Source organism: Eubalaena glacialis, chromosome 13, assembly GCF_028564815.1.
Source record: "Eubalaena glacialis isolate mEubGla1 chromosome 13, mEubGla1.1.hap2.+ XY, whole genome shotgun sequence".
Classification (NCBI taxonomy): Eukaryota; Metazoa; Chordata; class Mammalia; order Artiodactyla; family Balaenidae; genus Eubalaena; species Eubalaena glacialis.
This window is the reverse complement of record NC_083728.1, coordinates 77,802,577-77,823,487: the sequence shown is the minus strand read 5'-3', so window position 1 is coordinate 77,823,487 and position 20,911 is coordinate 77,802,577. Positions and strand designations below refer to the sequence as shown.

General features: G+C 42.3%; 1 protein-coding gene across 2 annotated transcripts in view; it reads left to right on the top strand.

Moving 5' to 3' along the window:
- Positions 1–337: 337 nt before the first annotated feature.
- The window catches only part of XPO6 (exportin 6), a 110,323-nt gene continuing 89,749 nt past the window's right edge, over positions 338–20,911 (top strand). The window contains exon 1 of one of the 2 annotated variants that reach the window (XM_061208498.1): positions 338–950. In XM_061208498.1, the coding sequence (XP_061064481.1) occupies positions 948–950 (3 nt within the window). In that variant the 5' untranslated portion in view covers positions 338–947. The remainder of the gene's footprint in view (positions 951–20,911) is intronic. The other variant, XM_061208497.1, reaches the window with a different exon arrangement.

Genomic DNA, 20,911 nt, shown 5'->3' with positions numbered 1-20,911 from the left:
AGAGGCTGCGTGCCGCCGGCTTCTAGCCGGGTGCTGGGCACGCAGAAGGCGCTCCATGAAGATATGGGGAATGAATGAGCGCAGGAAACGAAAGAGAAATCGCCACTTTACCAAGATGGCAGGTCCGGTACCCTTTACCAACATGGCCGCCGGCCCGCGTGGACTGGCGGAGGGCGCCGGGCGCGGGGCGGGGCCGAATGGGGGCGGGGCCAGAGGGAGCCGTCAGGTGCGGCCCCGCCCCGCGCCCCCCCCCCATCCCCCGGCCTCCGCCCGCTCGATTCCGGATTGGTCCGGTTCCAGCGCCGCAGCCCGGCGGCCGCGCCGTGGGGCCGCGCCGGGCACTCGCCACTTCCGGCGCGTTGGGGCTGTTGGTTGGGGGTGGCTGCGCGGCGCGAGCGGGCAGCTCTGGAGCGGGCGTGCGCAGGGATGCTCCGGGGGGCGGCGGCGGCGGCCGTGTGTGCTGAGGCGGCAAGGATAGCTCGGGCCCTCGGGCCTTTCCCTTGAGCCGGCCGCTCGGGCTGCGCCGCCGAGGCCCCTTCAGCCTCCGCCCCTTCAGCCTCGGGGTCGGGCCCACCGCCGCTTCTGAACGCGGGGGTCGGGGAGCCCCTGCCTGGGCCCGGAGCCTCCCATTGGGGGTCGGACCCGGGCGGGGGGCCCCGAACCACTGCTCTCCTCGCTGGCCTCCGAGCCCCATTTCCTGCTTTTTCAGTTTCCTTGCGGAGGGGTGGGTGGGTCTGGATGAATTGTTCCGGGGGTCCCCGATGAGGCGGGCCGGGGGGCCGCGCTCTTTATAGAGGGTCCCCGCGGGGCCCGGGTGGGGAGGCGGTTGTCTTTGCATGGATGGGGGACTTCCCGAGCCTGCCGGGACCATGACCTGAACTGTGCGAGCGGGACGTGTCCGAAGCACGAGAGCTAGCTCACCTGAGCCGCCCTCTTCCCCGGCCAGCATGGTAAGTGGGGTCGGAGCCCCTTCTCTCCCGGGTGCCGGGTCTGAGCGGTGGGAGCGGGCCCGGGACTGCTGAGCCATCGCTTCTCCCCAGGGCGGGGAGAGGCGCGTGCCGAGCCCGACAGTGACACATGCGTGCAGGGTTTGCAGCCGGGCTTTGAGCTCCCATCCCCCCCACCTCGGGATCGCTCAGAACTGGGAGGGACCTGGACGCGGAGCGGACACAACCCTTGCATCTGGTGTTTGCCTCTCCTACATTGTAGCAGCTCATCATGATGGTAGCTATCATTTATTTATTGAGGGCTTACTATGTGCCAGAAGCTGTGCTAAAGTGATTGACATGTGTTATTTAATTAGCACACGAGCCCTGTGTTCTGAAGTGGGGACACTGAGGCACAGAGCAACTAATTACCCAGCTCAAGGTCACTCTTAAGTAACAGTGGCAAGATTTGAACCCAGGCAGTCTGATTTCAGAGCTCCTATTTGATAGAACACACTTCACAGAGCTGGAGGGGGTCTTGCTGTAGGTTTATATAGGGGGCAGCTGAGAGGGTTTGTGGTTTTCAGAGGTTACTTACCTAGATATAGGAACTAGAAGTCAGGAACCGTCCTATTCTTTTGACACCCGTTCTGCCTTTCTTTTTGCTACATGCTCTGGCCTTTTCCCTTGTAGTGCCTGGAGAACTCTTCATCTTTCTAGATCTAGTTCAGAAGCCACTTCTGAAGATAACATTCCACATTTTCCAGACCCAAAGGCACTGTCAGTACTCCCTTAGGTTTGTGCAGTCACATCTGTTTTTAAGCATTTGTCTTATTGTAATTGTCTATTGCAGTAGACTCAGTTCTCTCAAAGATGAAATTGTCTGAACTTTTATCTGCCCCAGCTTTTGGTACATAGTAAGCCCACAGGGGCTGGTTGCCTGGCCTGTGTTTGACCACCTCCAGTTACAGAAGTGTTCTTAAGGTTGCCCATTTTACACCTTCCACACTAGTGGTTCAGTAGAGAAGGGGATGCAGTGACATCTGTAATATAGCTTGTTCAGGCCAGTGGGTTTTCAGACGTTTCAAGGGGCCTGTGGGTTATGTGTTAGGTTCTGGGCGGAGAAAGAAGACCTAAGGCGTAGCCCTTGCCTTTGTGGGGCTTACAACCAGTCAGATAAAATGCACCATTAATGCCAAGCAGCACTGTATAATAGATACTGCATGTAGGATAGTGGCAGATCAGTTAAGCTCTCTGAGTCCCAGTTTCCTCAGCTATAAAATGTGGAGACAGGGATTTTCTAATGAATAATCTAAAGGTATGAGGTATAATATTTAGTGAATGATGAAAGTAGTATTCAGTAATCCTTCATTGATTCTTTCAATGAATTTTTTTTAAATGGTGGTAAAATATACGTAACATAATATTTACCATTTTAACCATTTTTTAGTGTATAGTTCAGTAGCATTAAGTACATTCACATTGTGTGCGTCCATCCCCAGAACTATTTTCATCTTGTAAAACTGAAACTGTACCCATTAAACAGTAACTCTCATTCCCTTCTTCCCTGTCCCCTAGTGACCACTATTCTACTTTCTGTCTCTATGAATTTAACTACTCTAGGTGCCTCATATAAATGGAATTGTACAGTTTTTGTCTTTTTGTGACTGGCTTATTTCACTTAGCAAAATGTCCGCGAGGTTCATCCGTGTTGTAGCATCTGTCAGGATTTCCTTCCTTTTTAAGACTGAATAATATTCCATTGTGTGTGTAGACCACATTTTGTTTATCCGATCATCTGTTGATGGACACTTGGATTACTTCCACCTTTTGGCTGTTGTGAGTAATGCTGCTGTGAACATGGGTGTACAAATCTTTTAATGAATTTTAAGTAGCCACTATATTCGAGGCTCTACCGAATGTCAGGTAAACAAGACAGACACGTACCTCCCCTCGGGTAGCTGACAACGTTGCTTTAGAACCTTTGGACAGAATTTTATTGTTTATCGACTTACGCTGGCCAAGCACTCTTGTATTCACATTTCATTTTAATTGGCAGTCAGGAGAGCGTTATGAAAATGACCACCTTTGAGCAATTAATTGTAAAGTAGTAGTAGTTGACTTCATGATTACCATTTACAATTTTTTCTGAGGTAAGTTTTGAGTCAAGTTTTCTGTAACCTATCCCTCACTTATTTTAGCACACAGTGGGTGACCACAGCGGATGTAAAGTGAATAGGACTGTCAAATTACGTCCTTTTTGCAGTACTGACACCAGGGGGTTCATCTGTAGGTGTCCCAGGTTCAGGGGTGTGGATGGGGCAGGCCTTGTCCCTGAATGCAAGGAACCCATTGCCTGATTTGTGTCTTACCGGAGGAGGGTCTTTTGCCTGGGATCACAGTTCTTTATTCCAGGAACTTTTTTCCGTTTCTTACTGACTTAACCATTTTTACTTTAAAGAGCCTTTAAAGAGTTGGCAAGTAAGTTTGGGCCTTTGTAATATCTTCTTTTTAAAACTTCAACTCGCTAATAAGATGAAAATGGTGTAATATGATAGAACTACCATTTATTAAGTATCTACACTAAGCTAGCTGTTTTTCATTTATTTGATTTTTCTTTCAGTCACTCAGTATCAGTTAAGCACACCAACACTGCTAGGTTGGTTACCTTATTGCCATTACTACCAGAGGAGGAGATGAACAGACCTGGTGTAGGATACCTGTTTAACAAGTGGTGGAGCTGGCATTTGGGTCCAAGGTGCTCTTCTCCAAAGCCTGTGCTCCTTGAGGTACAGGTGCTTCCTCACGTGGAAGTTGGTTGGGAATGTCATCCGACTATATTTTATTTGGTTCTGAGATAGTGATGAGGGCTGGGGAGCATGGGAATTTCCTTTAAACTGTCCTTCTAGGAGGAGGGATTTTGACCTGCAAATTTAGAACTAGTTAAAAAAGATTTGTAGTTGCAGTACAGAATTCCTAGAACAGTTAAACTCTAACTACATTTGATTAAATCATCATTTTGGGTTGAATTCCCATGAGTTCTCAAGTGATGTAACATCTTAGAGGTTACCACTACTTCTCTGAAAAGTTGTTACTTAATATCAAATGAGCTTTGCTTATTATGGAAATTTTGTGCAAAATTGAACCCTTACTTAAATTAGCATTTTTTTTTCTTTTTTAGTTGCTTAGACGATTGCTTTGGTTACAAAGTCTTCTCATTTTTGAACTCTATGTTTTTATTATGTTTGGCCATGCCGCGAGGCATGTGGGCTCTTAGTTTCCCACCAGGGATCGAACCTGTGCCCCCTGCAGTGGAAGTGCTGAGTCTTAACCACTGGACCAGCAGGGAAGTCCGCCTTCTCATTTTTCTTTTTAATTAATTTATTTTATTTTTGGCTGTGTTGGGTCTTTGTTGCTGTGCGTGGGCTTTCTCTAGTTGCGGCGAGCAGGGGCAACTCTTCTTTGCGGTGTGCGGGCTTCTCATTGCCGTGGCTTCTCTTGTTGGGGAGCACGGGCTCTAGGTGCATGGGCCTCAGTAGTTGTGGCTCGCGGGCTCCAGAGCGCAGGCTCAGTAGTTGTGGCGCACGGGCTTAGTTGCTCTGCGATATGTTGGGATCTTCCTGGACCAAGGCTCAAACCCATGTCCCCTGCATTGGCAGGTGGATTCTTAACCACGGAGCCACCAGGGAAGCCCTACCTTCTTATTTTTGACTGTCACGTTCCATGAATGGTCCCTGTAATGGAGGGAAAATCAGACCTTAAATTTGGCCACTCAGTTGGTGTGTCTTCCGTTAGTTCAGCAACTGTGTTGGATTGTGCACCGGGGCAGGAGGCGTAAAGAAGCTGTGGTGGTGGAGGGAGATGGCAGGGAAAGGTTCAGCGGTGCTCAGAGGGTCTCTGTGGCAGTCACGGCATTAGAGGTTGTCTGGGAGACAAGTAAACATCCAGAAATGACTTGAACAGCTTTTGAAAAAATTAGTAGATGACATGGTTCAAATGATAAAATTACCTGCTAAGCAGACCCCCAAAGCACTATTAATGTGGTACAGAGAAGTAATTCTGTACAATAGGCCAGAGCTTTTGAGTGCCTCAGTTTATTCATTTGTTTATTGACTTCCCTCATCAAGCTTAAAATCCCAGGTACTGTGGATACAATATGTTAAAGAGTCTGTATTTATAGGGCTTAGCATATGCCAGGCTAATGAGTTTACATATGTTAACTCATTTACTCTTTCAAACAATTCCAGGAGGCAGAGGCTATTGTTATTCCCCATTTTCTTTTCTTTTTTTTTTTCTTTATCTTTGGCTGCATTGGCTCTTCACAGCTGAGCTCGGTCTTTCTCTAGTTGCGGCGAGCGGAGGCTACTCTTCCTTGCGGTGCACGGGCTTCTCATTGCGGTGGCTTCTCTTGTTGCAGAGCACGGGCTCTAGGCGTGCAGGCTTCATTAGTTGTGGCACTCGGGCTCTAGAGCGCAGGCTCCATAGTTGCGGTGCACAGGCTTAGTTGCTCCGTGGCATGTGGGATCTTCCCAGACCAGGGCTCGAACCCGTGTCCCCTGCATTGGCAGGCGGATTCTTAACCACTGCGCCACCAGGGAAGTTCTTATTTCCCATTTTATAGATGAGAACATTCAAGGCCCAGAATGGTTAGGCAGCTTCTCAGGCTCACACTGCAACCAAGTGGCGGGACTGGCATTCAGAGCCAGGCAGTCTGCCTCAAGAGTCAGTGCTCTCAACTGTTACACTTTCACCCCAGGAGGGATAATATTGTCCCTGCCCTCTAGAAGTCAGTTTATTGAGGAAATGGGGCATATATTCTGGTAATTATGAGAGGCTGTGGTAAGGGTGACCATAGTAGAAGAATGCATTGATACAAAGGTGGCATACCTCAGGACAGGGAACAGGGAAGATTTCCCAGGAGGAATATTTGAGTCTTGAAGGGTTAGGAAGAGTTTGACAGTTGGACACGGAAAAAAAGGGCCTTCTAATTGAAAGTTTGCAGATAGTTACAAAGATTAGATATAAATCAATAAAGATAATAGAAAATAATAGGTGTCGGGGTGGAAGTGAAAGAAGGAATTAACATTTGTTGAGTGCTTAGGACTTTGTAGGGCTTTATGTGCATATATACGCACAGTACACAAACATGCTATATTTTCTCATCGTGAATACCTTTATTCCTACTTTCCTGGCCAGCTGCTGCCCCATTTCCTTGTTCCTCTTTGCAACAAAACTCCAGGAAGGAGTGGTCTTTAATTCCTCACCTTCCATTCTCTCCCAAGCTCACTTGTCAAGGTCCCACCCCACTGCTGTTGAACGCAGGGGTTAGTTCTCATCTTAGTCAATCTGTCAGTAGCATTGGACATGTTGAATACTCCCCCTTCTGTTAAAGTCTTTCTTCACCTGGCCTCCAGGACACTAAAATGTGCTTTTGGTTTTCCGCCATCTTACTGGATATTTCTTCCTCATCGCACTGATCTTTGAACAGCTGGAGTGCTCTAGGCCTCAGACCTAGTTAGCTCCCAGGCCAGACCTCCCTCCTGAGCCGCAGTTCTCATGTATCCAGCTGCCTACTTGACATGCAAGCTTGTTTGTTAGGCATGTCAAATGTAACCTGTCTAAAACCCAACTCCCGACTTTCCCCTTAATTCTTTTCTACCCACAGTCTTCTCTTTCTCAGTTGGGGGCAGCTCCATCCTTCTAGTTGCTTGTGGCAAAAACTTGGAGTCGTCCTTGACTTTTCTTTCTCTCATCTCCCACATCTGGTCCGTATCAGGAAGGCTGATTGTTTTCTACCCTCGAAATGTAGCCAGGATTTTATCACTTCTTGTTCCCTCCACTGCTGTCTCTCTAGTTTAGGCCTTCATCATCTCTTGCCTGAATTACTGCAGTTGCCTCCTAACTGTTCTCCTAGCTTCTGACCTTGTCCCATGACAGACTGTTTTAACACAGTAGCCTCAGTGATCCTTTGAAAAATCTAAGGCAGATCATGTCTTTGTTTTGTTCCCATGGCTCCTCATCTCACTTAGAGCGAAGGCCACAGTGGCCCACATGCGCCTCCATGGCCTACTGTGCCCTCCATATTCTGGGCCATGGTTACACTCTGAACCCATCTCCTGCTACTCTCCCCTTGGCTCACTCTGTTCAACTACCCTGGCCTCCTTGCTGTCCTTCAGATGCTCCAGGTGTGTGCCTGCCTCAGGGCTTTGGCCTGGCTGTTGCCTCTGCTTGGACTGCACTTTCCCCTAGATATCTCTATGACCAGCGTGACCTTCTTCAGGCCTTCTCAAGAGTCATCTTCCGGTGAGGCCAGTGCTTACCACCCTGTTTAAAATTGTAATCCCATCTCAGAGCTCCCAGTCCTTCACATCCTGCTTTACTTTTTGTAGCATTTACACTTTTACACCTTTTACATGGTTAATGTTATTTATGAAATCTATTTTTTGTTATCTCTTTGTGCTAAAATATTAACCCCTAAAGCTTTGCTCTGTTCACTGATGTATCCCGAGAGTCTAGAACAATTCCTGGCATAGTAGACAGTTACATTGTAGTTAGGAATGCTGTGGAGGTCTTGGGTGTTCAAGACCTTTAGAAAAAGGGAGTAAATAGAACTTGCACAGAGGGGGTATTTCAGAAGAGAAGGGTGTAACTAAATGTGTAGCGTTAAGAAAGGATCTATAATAGACTGGTTTGGCAATGGTGGAGATTTTTGTGAAGAAGTAGTTGGGGAGAAAGCTTATAAAAGCAGTTAAGGGCGGGGTTATGGAGGGCCTCCAGTACTACTCAAGGGAGTTTGGCTTTGTTTTTTGGCTGATTTTTCCTTAAAGGAACATTAATCCATCTACTGTGTGTAGGTTAGATTGGTGTGGGAAACCAGATAGGACACCATGCCTGTGTGGATGTGATAAAGGCCTGTTCTTGGATTTGGAGTTAGGAGTGGAGAGGAAGACTTGACCAAGAGAGTCATCACTTAAAACTGACTGATTGCAGATTCAAGGGATGAAGAAAAGGGAGGAGCTCAAGCTGATTTTGGAAGCCTCTAAACTGGTGATTGGGAATAGTAGGAAATTTTAATTAATTGGTGGTTGGATTTGGTAGGAATGGAAGAGATGACAGGTAAAGAAACTGACAGGGAGATGACAGGAGACGGTCCATGTGCCGATAAAAGAAGGGATTTGGCTCTGTCTGTAAGTAGGGAGGCAGATGCTGCTGTGTTGAGATGAAGGTAATTGGCATTGGGCAGGACAAGGATCTTGACAACTTTTAGGTAGTTGGATTGTTGACATATGTGTCCAAGTCAAGGGAGACGTGACTGCACCGGCTGGGGTGAAGAGGGAGGGAATTCCTGAATGTGTAGCTGTTACTTTCTGCTTCTTTTTCATCCTCCCTTTTCCTCTCCACCAGTGGTTTGTTGTGCAACCCACTGCAGACTGATTGTTTGTCTTCACTACTTTTCAAGATCACCAGTGACCGCTGTGTGCTGACTCCAAGTATATACAGTCATCCCTCGGTATCCACGGGGGCTTGGTTCCAGGAGCCCCTGCATACACCAAAATCTACGGATGCTCAAGTTCCTTACATAAGTTGGCGTAGTACAATGAATGCATAAATAGCCTCTTTTCAGTCCTTATGCCATCTTTTGGCTGTTGGCAAACACTGGTTCCTTTCCCCGCCCCCCCCCGAAACACTTTTTCTTGGTTCCCTTGGCTTCCATTATATAACTCTTGGTTCAGTCTCCCTTGATCTTCTTTCTTTTTTTTTTTTTAAAGATCAAATTTATAGAGAGAATGTTTTGCTTATCTCTTTTTTTTTTTTTTTAATTTTATTTATTTATTTATTTATGGCTGTGTTGGGTCTTCGTTTCTGTGCGAGGGCTTTCTCCAGTTGTGGCAAGTGGGGGCCACTCTTCATCGCGGTGCGCGGGCCTCTCACTATCGCGGCCTCTCTTGTTGCGGAGCACAGGCTCCAGATGCGCAGGCTCAGTAATTGTGGCTCACGGGCCCAGCTGCTCCGCGGCATGTGGGATATTCCGGGACCAGGGCTTGAACCCGTGTCCCCTGCATTGGCAGGCGGATTCTTAACCACTGCGCCACCAGGGAAGCCCGATCTTCTTTGTTATGGCTTCAGCTATGGCCTGTGTACCAATGAGAACTCAACCACCCTCTCCAGCCTTGGATATCCACCGGAGTGTCCTGTAGACATCAAATTAAACGTGTCTAAACCAAATCCATCATCTTCCCGTTAGGTTAGTGCCTCCTCCCCCATGCCCTAGTTCTCTTAATGATCTTATTCACTGGACACTCAAGTGATAAACCTGAGTCATCTTTAATGTCCTCTTTGCCATCAGTCCTCCACTTGTAGACCTGTTGATGCTGCAGCTAACTTATCTGTGTCCTGACCTCGGCCTTTCCCTCCATTCCCTCCATTTTGGTCAGGCCATTGTCATCTCTTGCTTTCATGGGTGGTGTCTTGACAGCTTCCAGGTTCTTCCTCCACCAGTCCATCTTCTTTCTGTATTCCTGCCAGAGCTACCTCATGGAACTCAGATGTGGTCATGTCACTTGACCCCAAATTATTTCGAGCAGAGGGTCCCCAGTGTTGTCAGAGACCAAGTTTTTATCACAGCAGAGTAGTGGAAAGCACATGGGTCCTGGATTTTCACAATTTCTCTTTTACTCCTCTCAGTAAGGAGAAGATGATTTATTAAATGCTTAAAGTGATTCATTCGAAATATCATTTCAAGACTTCTCAAATTATATCTTGTTCTCTAGCCACAGCAAGCCACTTGTCATTCCCAGAACACCGAGTACGCTTTCGTACGTCTCTGCCTTTGTTCAGTGCTGTTCCTCTGCTTGAATGTCCTTTTCTTCTTTTTGAGACCTTACCTACCATGAACGTGACCTCTTTGAGGCTTTCCAGCCACTAGTTTAACATTTCTCATTTTTGATTATAGTTAGGTTTTTTTTTTTGCTTTTATTATTTTGATTTATTTGTTTTTATTATATAAGAATTACAAGGCTACATTCTTGTAGTAAGTATCAAATAACTCAGAAGTTTGAAGAGCAAAATGTGAACCTCCTCCATCCTTTCCTTGGCTTCCTCTCCTTTCCTCCCCCTCCAAGCCTGGGAGTGGAGAGGATTAGTTCTTTCTCTTTATGAGCCCATATCAGAATGAATCTCAGTCTTCTTTACATTTCCAGTGCCCCTTAAGCATTCAACAGATATTTAGGTAATTGAAAGGGTCAGGTGTGATGGGAATTCCCTGGTGGTCCAGTGGTTAAGACGCTGCGTTTGCTGCCAAGGACCTGGGTTCAATCCCTGGTCGGGGAACTAAGATCCCACAAGCTGTGTGGTGTGCCCCCCCCCACAAAAAAAAAGAGGTATGAAAACAAATCCAAGAAGGTCAAGGTATGCCCTTGAGGTTAGTAAATGCTAGTAGCAGCATTTAGAGAGTATAGTAAGCTTGAAATAGAGTATGAATATAGTAAACACCTTGTTTTTCCGAAAGCCATGCAGCCAGCAAGCTCAGATAGCAGCATTTTTGCCCTGGGCAGGTGGAGGTGGGGAGCAGGTAAGCAAGAGGTGTTGTTAGAACAAATGCTGTGCAGATGGTACACTTCCTGTGAGGCTCCAAAAACTGATTGCTTCTGGGAGGACTGCTGGGGAACAAGTGGGGGTGGGGGTGGGGTGAAGTGAGAGCTGTGGATGTACCTGAGGAAACCCACAAGGCAGAGAGAAGTGAGGGAGGTGAAAGAGGCTAATGGGAAGGGAAGGAAGCTGGGGCTCAGAGGGAGAAAAAAGGTCTGTGAGTGTTTCATAATTACACTCTTGGGTTAGCCGTTGTTTAGGGGCCCTCATGTATACTACAGACAGTACCTCATTTCATCTCTTACAGCCACCCTGCAAGGTAGGTATTACGGTCTGTTCCCATTTTACAGTTGAGGAAGATGAGGACCCCGAGGCTCAGGGAGGGTAATGTAAGTAGCTTGTTTAAAGTTACATAGCAAGTTGATAGAGATGGGATGCTGACCCAAGATTCTAAACGCACAGCCCATGTTTTTTCTGTAGCACTAGGTTTCTTCTTAAGCCTATGCACATTTACATAGGTATATTTACTTCAGATGTAACCCAAGTGAGTATATTGTCCCAGGAAAAACAGTACATCTAGCCGTCTAGCCTTAAAACTTGCATAATTTACCTTTCATAATAGAAAGGGCAAGATGGTAAAAGTTTGCTGATGACAAACGTTACTTGAAATGTAGCCCAATTGGGTATATTGTCCCAGGAAAAACAGTACATTTAGTCATCTAACCTTAAAACCTGCATAATTTACACCTGGTAATGGAAAGGGCAAGATGGTAAAAGTTCACTGATAACAAACGAGAAAATAGATATTTCTGCATATGCTCTAATGTGATAGAATAGAAAAAATGTGACTCGAGGGCAAAGTGGTAGCTGGACCACGCACGTTACAGGGCAACAGAGAGGAAGGTTGCTTGGCTTCTTTATGTATTTCAGTTCAGTTAAGCCCATTAGGCTTAGCATACGCAGTAGTTAATTTACATCAGAACAGTCTGCTGCTGTTTTATATGAAGGTTATAATGAAAAATATCTCTGATCTCAGACTCCTTGAAAAGGTAAAGGTATTTTATGAGTTAAATGCAGTTTGGGGGGGAAGTCGTTAGTTTTTAAATTGGCTAATAATCAGACCTGGGATAGATCAGGTTTTTTTTTAGATTAACAATTGGATAATTTTTATAAAAATTATGTATGCTCATTAAAAATCAAGCAGTATCAAAAGGTATCAATACAAAGAACATGGCAAAAAAAGAAATCCCCTAAATCCTTCTACCCTGAACTATGATTAACAATCCATATATCTTTGTTTCTATTTGTCTATAAGATAAGGAGGATAGATATCTAAAATAAGTACTCTTATTAAAGTTGTGATGCTGATTTTTTGGGTCATGCTAGTTTTAAAATAAAAATCAATTTACTATTCTTTGCATTTTTAAAAAAAATACTTTTTGAAATATTTATATACTTACAGGAAGTTGCAAAATGAGTGCAAGGATTCCTGTTGTACCCTTCACCCAGATACCCCCAACGGTAACACCTTACATAGCTGTGTGCAATACCAAAACCAGGAAATTGACATTAGTACATGTCATTTGTTGACTAGACTACAGACCTTATTCAGTTTTCACCATTTTTTGACCTGCATTCATGTGTGTGTTTGGCTCTATGCAATTTATTCCATGTATTGATTCATGTAACTACCACCACAGTCAAGGTACAGAGCTGTCCCATCACCGCTGAAGGTCTAACTCATGCCTGAGTATTTTTTTCCTAATACTCTTTCTATTTGTAACCCTCCTCCCTCTCTCTTAGCAACCACTAATCTGTTCTTCATCTCTACAGTTCTGTCATTTTGAGAGTGGTGTAAATGTAATCTGCAGGCCGTAACCTTTTGACATTGATTTTTTTTCACTGAGCACAGTGCTCTTGAGGTCTCTCCGTCTACTTGAATTTATTAATTTATTTTATTTTATTATTTATTTATTTTAAACATTTATTTATTTTTGGCTGTGTTGGGTCTTTGTTGCTGCGCACGGGCTTTCTGTAGTTGCAGTGGGTGGAGGCTACTCTTTGTTGAGGTGCGCGGGCTTCTCATTGAGGTGGCTTCTCTTGTTGCGGAGCACGGGCTCTAGGTGCGCGGGCTTCAGTAGTTGCAGCATGTGGGCTCAGTAGTTGTGGCTCGCGGGCTCTAGAGCACAGGCTCAGTAGTTGTGATGCACGGGCTTAGTTGCTCCGCCGCATGTGGGATCTTCGCGGACCAGGGATCAAACCCATGTCCCCTGGATTGGCAGGCGGATTCTCAACCACTTCGCCACCAGGGAAGCCCCTCACTTGAATTTAATAGCAGAAAAATAAACAAGTGAAACTGAAAAATAAGTTGTCAGATTTCAAATAATCTTTGCCACAATAATTATTAGCTCTTGATAAATCCCCATAGGTTAAGGAAAAAGATTATGAAAACCATATGAAGACGGCATCAATTTTTTTTTTTGGCCATGCCGCACAGGCATGTGGGATCTTAGTTCCCCGACCAGGGACCGCATCCACATCCCCAGCATTGGAAGCGTGGAGTCTTAACCACTGGACCACCAGGGAAGTCCCAAGACGGCATCATATACTTTAAAAATTTTTTTTTAAATTTTATTTATTTTTTTATATAGCAGGCTCTTATTAGTTATCTATTTTATACATATTAGTGTATATATGTCAATCCCAATCTTCCAGTTCATCCCACCACCACCCCCCCTGCCCCGCCACTTTCCCCCCTTGGTGTCCATACGTTTGTTCTCTGCATCTGTGTCTCTATTTCTGCCCTGCAAACCAGTTCATCTGTACCATTTTTTCTAGGTTCCACATATATGTGTTAATATACGATATTTGTTTTTCTGACTTCACTCTGTATGACAGTCTCTAGATCCATCCACGTCTCTACAAACAAGATGGCATCATTTTTAATAAATAAATATATTCCATGTTTCAGTTCTAGGCAGTATCAATGAACTTCATAATAGGAAAAATAAGAAAATTTGTACTCCTTCCCCTTTTCCCTCCTCACTCTTGTTATTTTACTTTGTCAGTGTCTTTAGAGCATTTATAGTCTGCTCTATAACCATAACTCCCTCAGTATTTAGTCTTAGTTTTACATTTTAAGGGATTCAAATGTCCCCCACTAGTTCTTTTAACTACGGTCTTTCCATATCTGAATTTTTGGATTCATTTCCCTGTTAGCTAGATCTTGTTGTCAGTTTTAAGAAACGGTGCCTTATTTAGTGAATTAAGAATGTCTCTCTCCCTTTATATTTGAAGGATGTCTTGGCTAGGTATACAATTCTTGGATTGTGGGGGACTTCCCTGGTGGCGCAGCAGATAAGACTCCGTGCTCCCAGTGAGGGGGCCTGGGTTCTATCCCCGGTCAGGGAACTAGATCCCACATGCACACTGCAACTAAAGAGCCCGCCTGCTGCAACTAAGACCCGGCACAACCAAGTAAATAAATAAAAATAAGATAAAAGGCCAGGCTTCAGCTCTGGTTGATTTAGTTATTTAAAAAAAAAAAAAATTCTTGGAGTGCATCCTCAGATCTTGTAAACATTGTTCCACCATCTGGGATTCAGTGTTTTCTTGAACCTTTTAATCTATTTAACATTGATTAGCTGATACATGTGTGTGTGTGTGTGTGTGTGTGTGTGTGTGTGTGTATGTATGTATATATATATATATATATATATATATATATATATATATATATATATATATATATATATATACTTTTTTTCCAGTAGAGTTCATGGTTGCTCTGTTCCCTGAATTATTTGTTTTGAAAATGTCTGTCGTCCTTATCCATAAATGGTAACTTGGCTGGGTATAATACTAATGGGTCATACATTCTTTTCCTTAGAATTCTGTGGATATTTCTCCATTGTTTTCTTCCATTGAAGGTTGTTGCGTGGAAAAGCCTGGTTAGCCTAATTCATTCTCCCTTTACCTCAGTGAGAGAGAACTTGCCTTTTTTTGCATGATTGCTAGGAGAACTCTGTATTGCTGAAGTTCAGTAACTCAATTAGCATATCTTTAAGTGTGGATCATTCTTTTATCATTTTGCCCTAGAACATGGTATGCCTGCCTTAATGTTTTTACCTAGTTCCCTAATGATGGATATTTTAGATTTCCAGTGTGTGCTGCATCAGTACTACAATAAACACATCAAATTTCTCTTTGTACATTTTGTGAGATTGTAGGATAAGTTTCTAGAAGTGGAATTGTGGGGCAAAAAGTACATTTAAAAATTCTGGTATTTAGTGCTTTTTCTACAAAAAGATTGTATCAGTTGATATTCTCACTAGTGGGATAGTTCCTGTTTCCCACCTTCTGGCTGACACCAATAAAACTTTTTAATGTGAAAGATGAAAATGGCACTTCAGGAATAACGTGTGCAGTCCTTTAGTTATGAGTGAAGTGGAACATCTTTTGATGTTTTATTTCCATGTGTATTTTTTCCAATGTCACTTGACCATTCCTGACCTCTGTACATTTTTCTGTTGGGTCAGCCAACATTTTTTTTTTTTTATGTAATTTGGCTGAATAGTTTTAGAATGTTGATTTTAATTAGGTTTGGAATAGCTTGCACATTTGGTTGATTAATCTCATGCCACTAATTTTAGTCAGAGAACACTATCATTTCTTGTGTACTAGTATTGTGGACTTGAATAAAAAGATTGTCTTGGTGAGGGGGCTGTAATCTGATAGTTTTCTGAACCATCAGACCTTTTGTCTGATGATCCATGTAATTAAGTTGTCTATTCCTTCCCACTTGGTTTCATATGTATTTGTCATAACATGATGTAAGAACAGGTTTAATCGTGGGAAAGCACTTCTATTGCCAGAAAGTTGCAGTGCTCACCCTGGTGAAGTGATTTTTCTGGTAATCATTTGCTGCTGGTTCTGTTAATTGGGTGCATGAATTTAGAATGTTAAAAGATATATGAAGTAGCTTCATAGGAGAGTTTACCGATCATGCTTAGGGTTTCTCTGATTTTCTACTGAAATTCCTCTAATGGCAGAGAGAGCCTACACCTGCTTAAGAGAAGGCCCTTGTCCTGGGGCTTTAGGTCATAGCAGCTCTCTGTAAACCTGAAATTTCTTGAAAATCTTGAATTGTACATTAAACCTGTGTTGTTTAAAAGTCAATATATATTTTTTCTTTCTTCCTCTCTCCCTCCCTCCCCAATCTTTACAAGCAAATTAACGATCCAGGCACATCCATTATCTTGAGGAGCACTGTGTAGCCATCATCACATTTTTTTTTTTTCACACACACACACACACACTGTATTTTATTTTTACAAGAGATAGACTGACATCAAGCATTGTACATAGTTGACCACAACAAAAGCAACAATGATTGCAATTACCAAACATGAAACACACTCATACTATGTCATAATATTGACATTCAGTCCAGTAATCCTCCACTGTAGCAGCTCCTTTACTTTGCAGTGAAAATTGATTTGTATATTCTTTGCCTCTGAGTCCTTGTGGGATTTTTTTTTTTTTTAATTCAAACAAAGTCACAGAAATTATACTCATCCTCATCAGTTCACTCAGTCCCATGTAATTAATTTTTTTTTTTCATCTTGATCTTTTGTTAGCACTTTTATGAGTTCATCAGTTTTTCATTAGAGTTCTGAAAATGCTTATTCATTCAGTTCAGCAGTACAGTCAGTTACCAGAAACCTGTACTTGTCAGAGTCTTTTCCATGAATTTCTTGAAGATGAAACCCTTTTATAGGAACATATTTGCAAAAGCATCAGAGTACACCCAGAACTGTCTGTAAATGACAAAAGACTTAAAAATGACCACGGTTAAAGATTTGATGAAAGTTCATAATAATGCAGTTGACAAGAAAATTAGTTATTTCTGAGATATACATTTTAAAGTAATAACTAGGATTATGACTTATAACATTATACTAGAACATATAAGATTTTTAGAAATTTCATGTAATGTCTGAAACATTTATATTAACATATTTCCATACAAATAACCCAATGAAAGTTTAGTTTTAGTTGTTTGTTTGTTTTTTGATACTGCAGGTTCTTATTAGTCCTCAATTTTATACACATCAGTGTATACATGTCAATCCCAATCGCCCAATTCAGCACACCACCATCCCCACCCCACCGCAGTTTTCCCCCCTTGGTGTCCATATGTCTGTTCTCTACATCTGTGTCTCAACTTCTGCCCTGCAAACCGGCTCATCTGTACCCATCATCACATTTTACTGTGGGGGTGACTGCTCCACGTCTCCAGAGCTCTGTGGACAGACATACTTTTATGAGGAGCGTTGAAAAATATCCTGGTGTATCTGTAAAGGAGACTTCTTATGAAGAGAAAAAACTTTAAGGCTTTTGAAAAGACCTCAAAGAAATATAAGAAAACATTTTGAGAGAATACCCCTTTACACCTCAAGAGGGAACAGATTGAAAGAGAGCTTTGAGTAGACTGCTTTTATTGGCATACTCAGTAGACCCTTGGTACGTAACACTTGTGTTTTTTATTATTTGTCAGTAACCTTCAAAGCCTTTGATAAATCATTTGTTATTTTAAAAAAGTATGACTTGCAATGCCTTCAGGTGTCTGGAGCAACTCACTTGGCTGGCAAATGAGTGGGCCCGGCTGATCTCCTAGCTCAGTACAGCCTGGGGGTTCTATACTCTTCAGGGTTATGACTTGGGAGTTATGAAAATCTTCATAACTTTATGAAAGATAATCCCGCAAAGAAATTCAACTAATAGAACTGGTGATGCAAGTGAAATGATCTGAGGAAGTTAAAGTTCTTAGTTAGCAAAAAGGAGTTATGGACAAATTAGAGAACAGTGTTAAAAACTTGGTGCCTTGGATCCACCATACTCTAGATTTGGAAGGAAAGGAAAGCAATTCCTCATATTAGGTGAATGCTGGGCCATTGCAAATGTTGCTGATTATTTAGAGAAAGTTGAAAAGACACTTAATTTGTGGTGTTAGTCTATTCACTGGAATGTGTGTAATTTGTAATTCTTTACTGAAATGGAAAGTCAGGAGCTGGAGGAAACATTGTTGGTGAATTTGGGGGCTCAGTTGCAACAGAGTTGCAAGATAACTGGAAGCTGGCCTACAGCTATTGAATGTAAGCATGGAAAAGGGTGACTAGAAGTTATAGAAGTTTATAACTTCTGGAAGAGATGTGCATGTCAGCAAATGATTACAGTGCTGGGGAATAAGTACAGAAAAAGAACCTTGTAAGAGGTACAACTGTACTTAAAGAAAAAAAAAAAAGCCTGGCCACACTGGGGATGGGAGGGTTGTATCAGGGAAGGCTTCCCAAAGGAGGTGGCAAATGAGTTGGGTTTCAAAGCAGAAGTAGGAAGTCCCTAGGCATAGAATTTGGGGCATGAGATGGTGGGGAAGCAGAAGGGCCATTTTGGACAGATGGAACCACAGGTATACACAGAAGAGTAAAAAAACGCAGTGTGTTTAGGTCAGGTCGTGAAGATGAAAGCTTTGAAATGTTGAAGAATAAGGAGTTCTAATAGGCAGTGCAGGTGACGTCTGTGAAGGCAGCTACTCTTGGAAAGGCTTTTATTTAATTATTGAGGAAAGGAGCCATGTGCTTTATTATTGCCTAGGAAATTATTCCTCTATATTCTGCATTCTCTTTTTAGAGAAAGACAAATTTAATTTTTATTTTAAAAACTTTTATGGCCATGTTGTGTGGCATGCGGGATCTTGGTTCCCCAACCAGGGGTTAAACCTGCGTTCCCTGAGGTGGAAGCATGGAGTCTTAACCACTGGACCACCAGGGAAGTCCCTAATTTTTATTTTTTATTGAAGTATAGTTGATTTATAATGTTGTGTTAGCTTCAAGTGTACAGCAAAGTGATTTAGATATATATATATAATATATGTGTATATAGAGAGAGTATATGTATATACATTATATATTCTTTTTCAGATTCTTTTCCATTATAGGTTTTAACGAGATATTGAATATAGCTCCCTGTGCTCTACAGTAGGTCCTTGTTGTTTATTTTATTTTATTTTTTTTAAACTATTTATTTATTTATTTGGCTGTTGGGTCTTTGTTGTGGCATGTGGGATCTTCATTGCCGTGTGCGGGATCTTTAGTTGCGGTATGCAAGCTCTTAGTTGTGGCATGCGGGATCTAGTTCCCTAACGAGGGATGGAACCCGCGCCCCCTGCATTGGGAGCGCGGAGTCCTATCCACTGCACCACCAGGGAAGTCCCTATTTATTCAATTTAAACATCTTACTTTGAGTTATTTTAGACTTGCAGAAGAGTTGCAAAAATAGTACAGGGAGTTCCTGTATACTCTTCTCCCATAGGGATTTATTAAAGACAAAAACAAAAACAAAACCACAGTAGCCAAGTCTTCCAGTAATTTAGCTCAGTTTCTGCACCTTCTTCCTTCTAGTACTGCTTGGCAGTTAAAGTAGGTAGTGATGTGATCACAAGGCCTTCTCTGCCATTTTTTGATTTGTGCTTATTTTTCCTGATTGTAAAAAGTGTTTTGAACTCTGTAGACTATTTGATAGTATAAAATAGACAAGAAATTACCCCCATCTGATTCAACCTCTAATAACGTTTTTGTTTCCTTCCAGTCTTTTTTTCTATTTACTTTTTAAATATGGTTGAGATCACACTGTAAATGTACTTTTTTCTTCTGCCTTTTCCACTTAACATTAGTATAAGTAGTTTTCCAAATCATTAAATACTTCATAAATATTTACAGTGGCTCTATAATATCACATTGCATGGATTCTTTGGCAGTTAGATTGTTCCATTTTTTGCCATTGTAAATAATATGTGATTAATGTTTTTGCAAAAAGCTTTTTCTGTATTTCAGAAAATTGCCTTAGGCTAGATTCCCAGAAGGGCCCAAGGGGGTATGAAGATTTTTTTTTAAATAAATCTTTTATTTTAAAATAGTTTTAGATTTAGTATGAACATTTTTAAGGTATGTTGTAAGCTATTTTCTGGAAAAGTTATACCAATTTATTCTTACACTAGCTATGGATAAATACTCATCAGCATTGGGTAGTCTTTAAGAAAATTGTTGCAAAATTAGTAGGTTAAAAAAATGGCTTTTCATTATTCCTTAATATCTTTTTTTTTGTAGGGAAAGTTTTTACCAAGTTAGATTTTATTTTTGTTTGTTTATAGGAGACAGATCCCTTATGCTTACTTTAGTTACTATTTACTTTAAGTATCCTTTACGCTTACTGTAATATATTAGAAATGGTGCCTTTAACTTTTTTTTCCATAGTCTTAAGTTGATTTTTATTGTTTCTTTAAATAAACATAAGAGAAAGTTGACCACTTTAAAGTGTACAATTTAGTGACATTAAAGTACATTCACCAGGTTATGCAACTACTCCCACTCTCCAGCTCTAGAGCGATTCATCACTCCAGAGGAAACCCAGTACCCAGGAGCAGTCACTCCCCATTTCTGCCTCTTCCTAGCACCTGACAACCACAAATCTGTTTTCTGTCTCTATAGGTATGCTTATTCTGGATGTTTCATATAAATGGAATCATATAATACCTGGCATCTCAATATCTTTTAAAGCAGAAAAAAAGATGAATTAGATTAAATAAAATTTGAATTGAGTCTGTGTATTAATATTAAAGTTTGAAAATTGACAGTCCATCTATGGCAACAGTCTTTTTTTTTTCTTTTAAAGATTTTTTTTTGATGTGGACCATTTTTAAAGTCTTTATTGAATTTGTTACAATATTGCTTCTATTTTATGTTTTTTGGTGTTTGTTGTTGTTTTTTTTTTTGGCCGCGAGGCATGTGGGATCTTAGCTCCCCGACCAAGGATCGAACCTGCACCCTGCATTGGAAGGCGAAGTCTTAACCATTGGACCTCCAGGGAAGTCCCCGCAACAGTCTTGAATTCAGCATATTTAGTTTTTCAAGATGTCCCATTCCTAGTTTATGGTTGTTGTTGGTGAACAGGGGGCTACAGGCCTTGGGGGAGGAGGGAACCTAAAATAGGGACAAAGATAGGAAGAATATGGGCTTGGAGAGTGGAAGCCAGTGAAATGACAGCACATTCCATGGCTGGGACCATATAGGAAACTCGTCTAGAAGTTAACCTCTACAGCAGCATGATTTGGAGAACTTTAGGTAAGGTGCTTCCCTCTGTGTCATCAAAAAATAACAACAATAGCAACAAAATAGCCAGCCTAAAAATGAATACGTTTGTGACAGTATCTAATGTATAAGACCTCAGGAAACATACGAATTTTTGCTTAGGAGTAAGAGTGTTGTTGGGGACAACAAGGACAACCAGAGAGGGTCTGGGGTGTCTTTTTCGTGTTTGACATCTTCATTGGAAGTCCT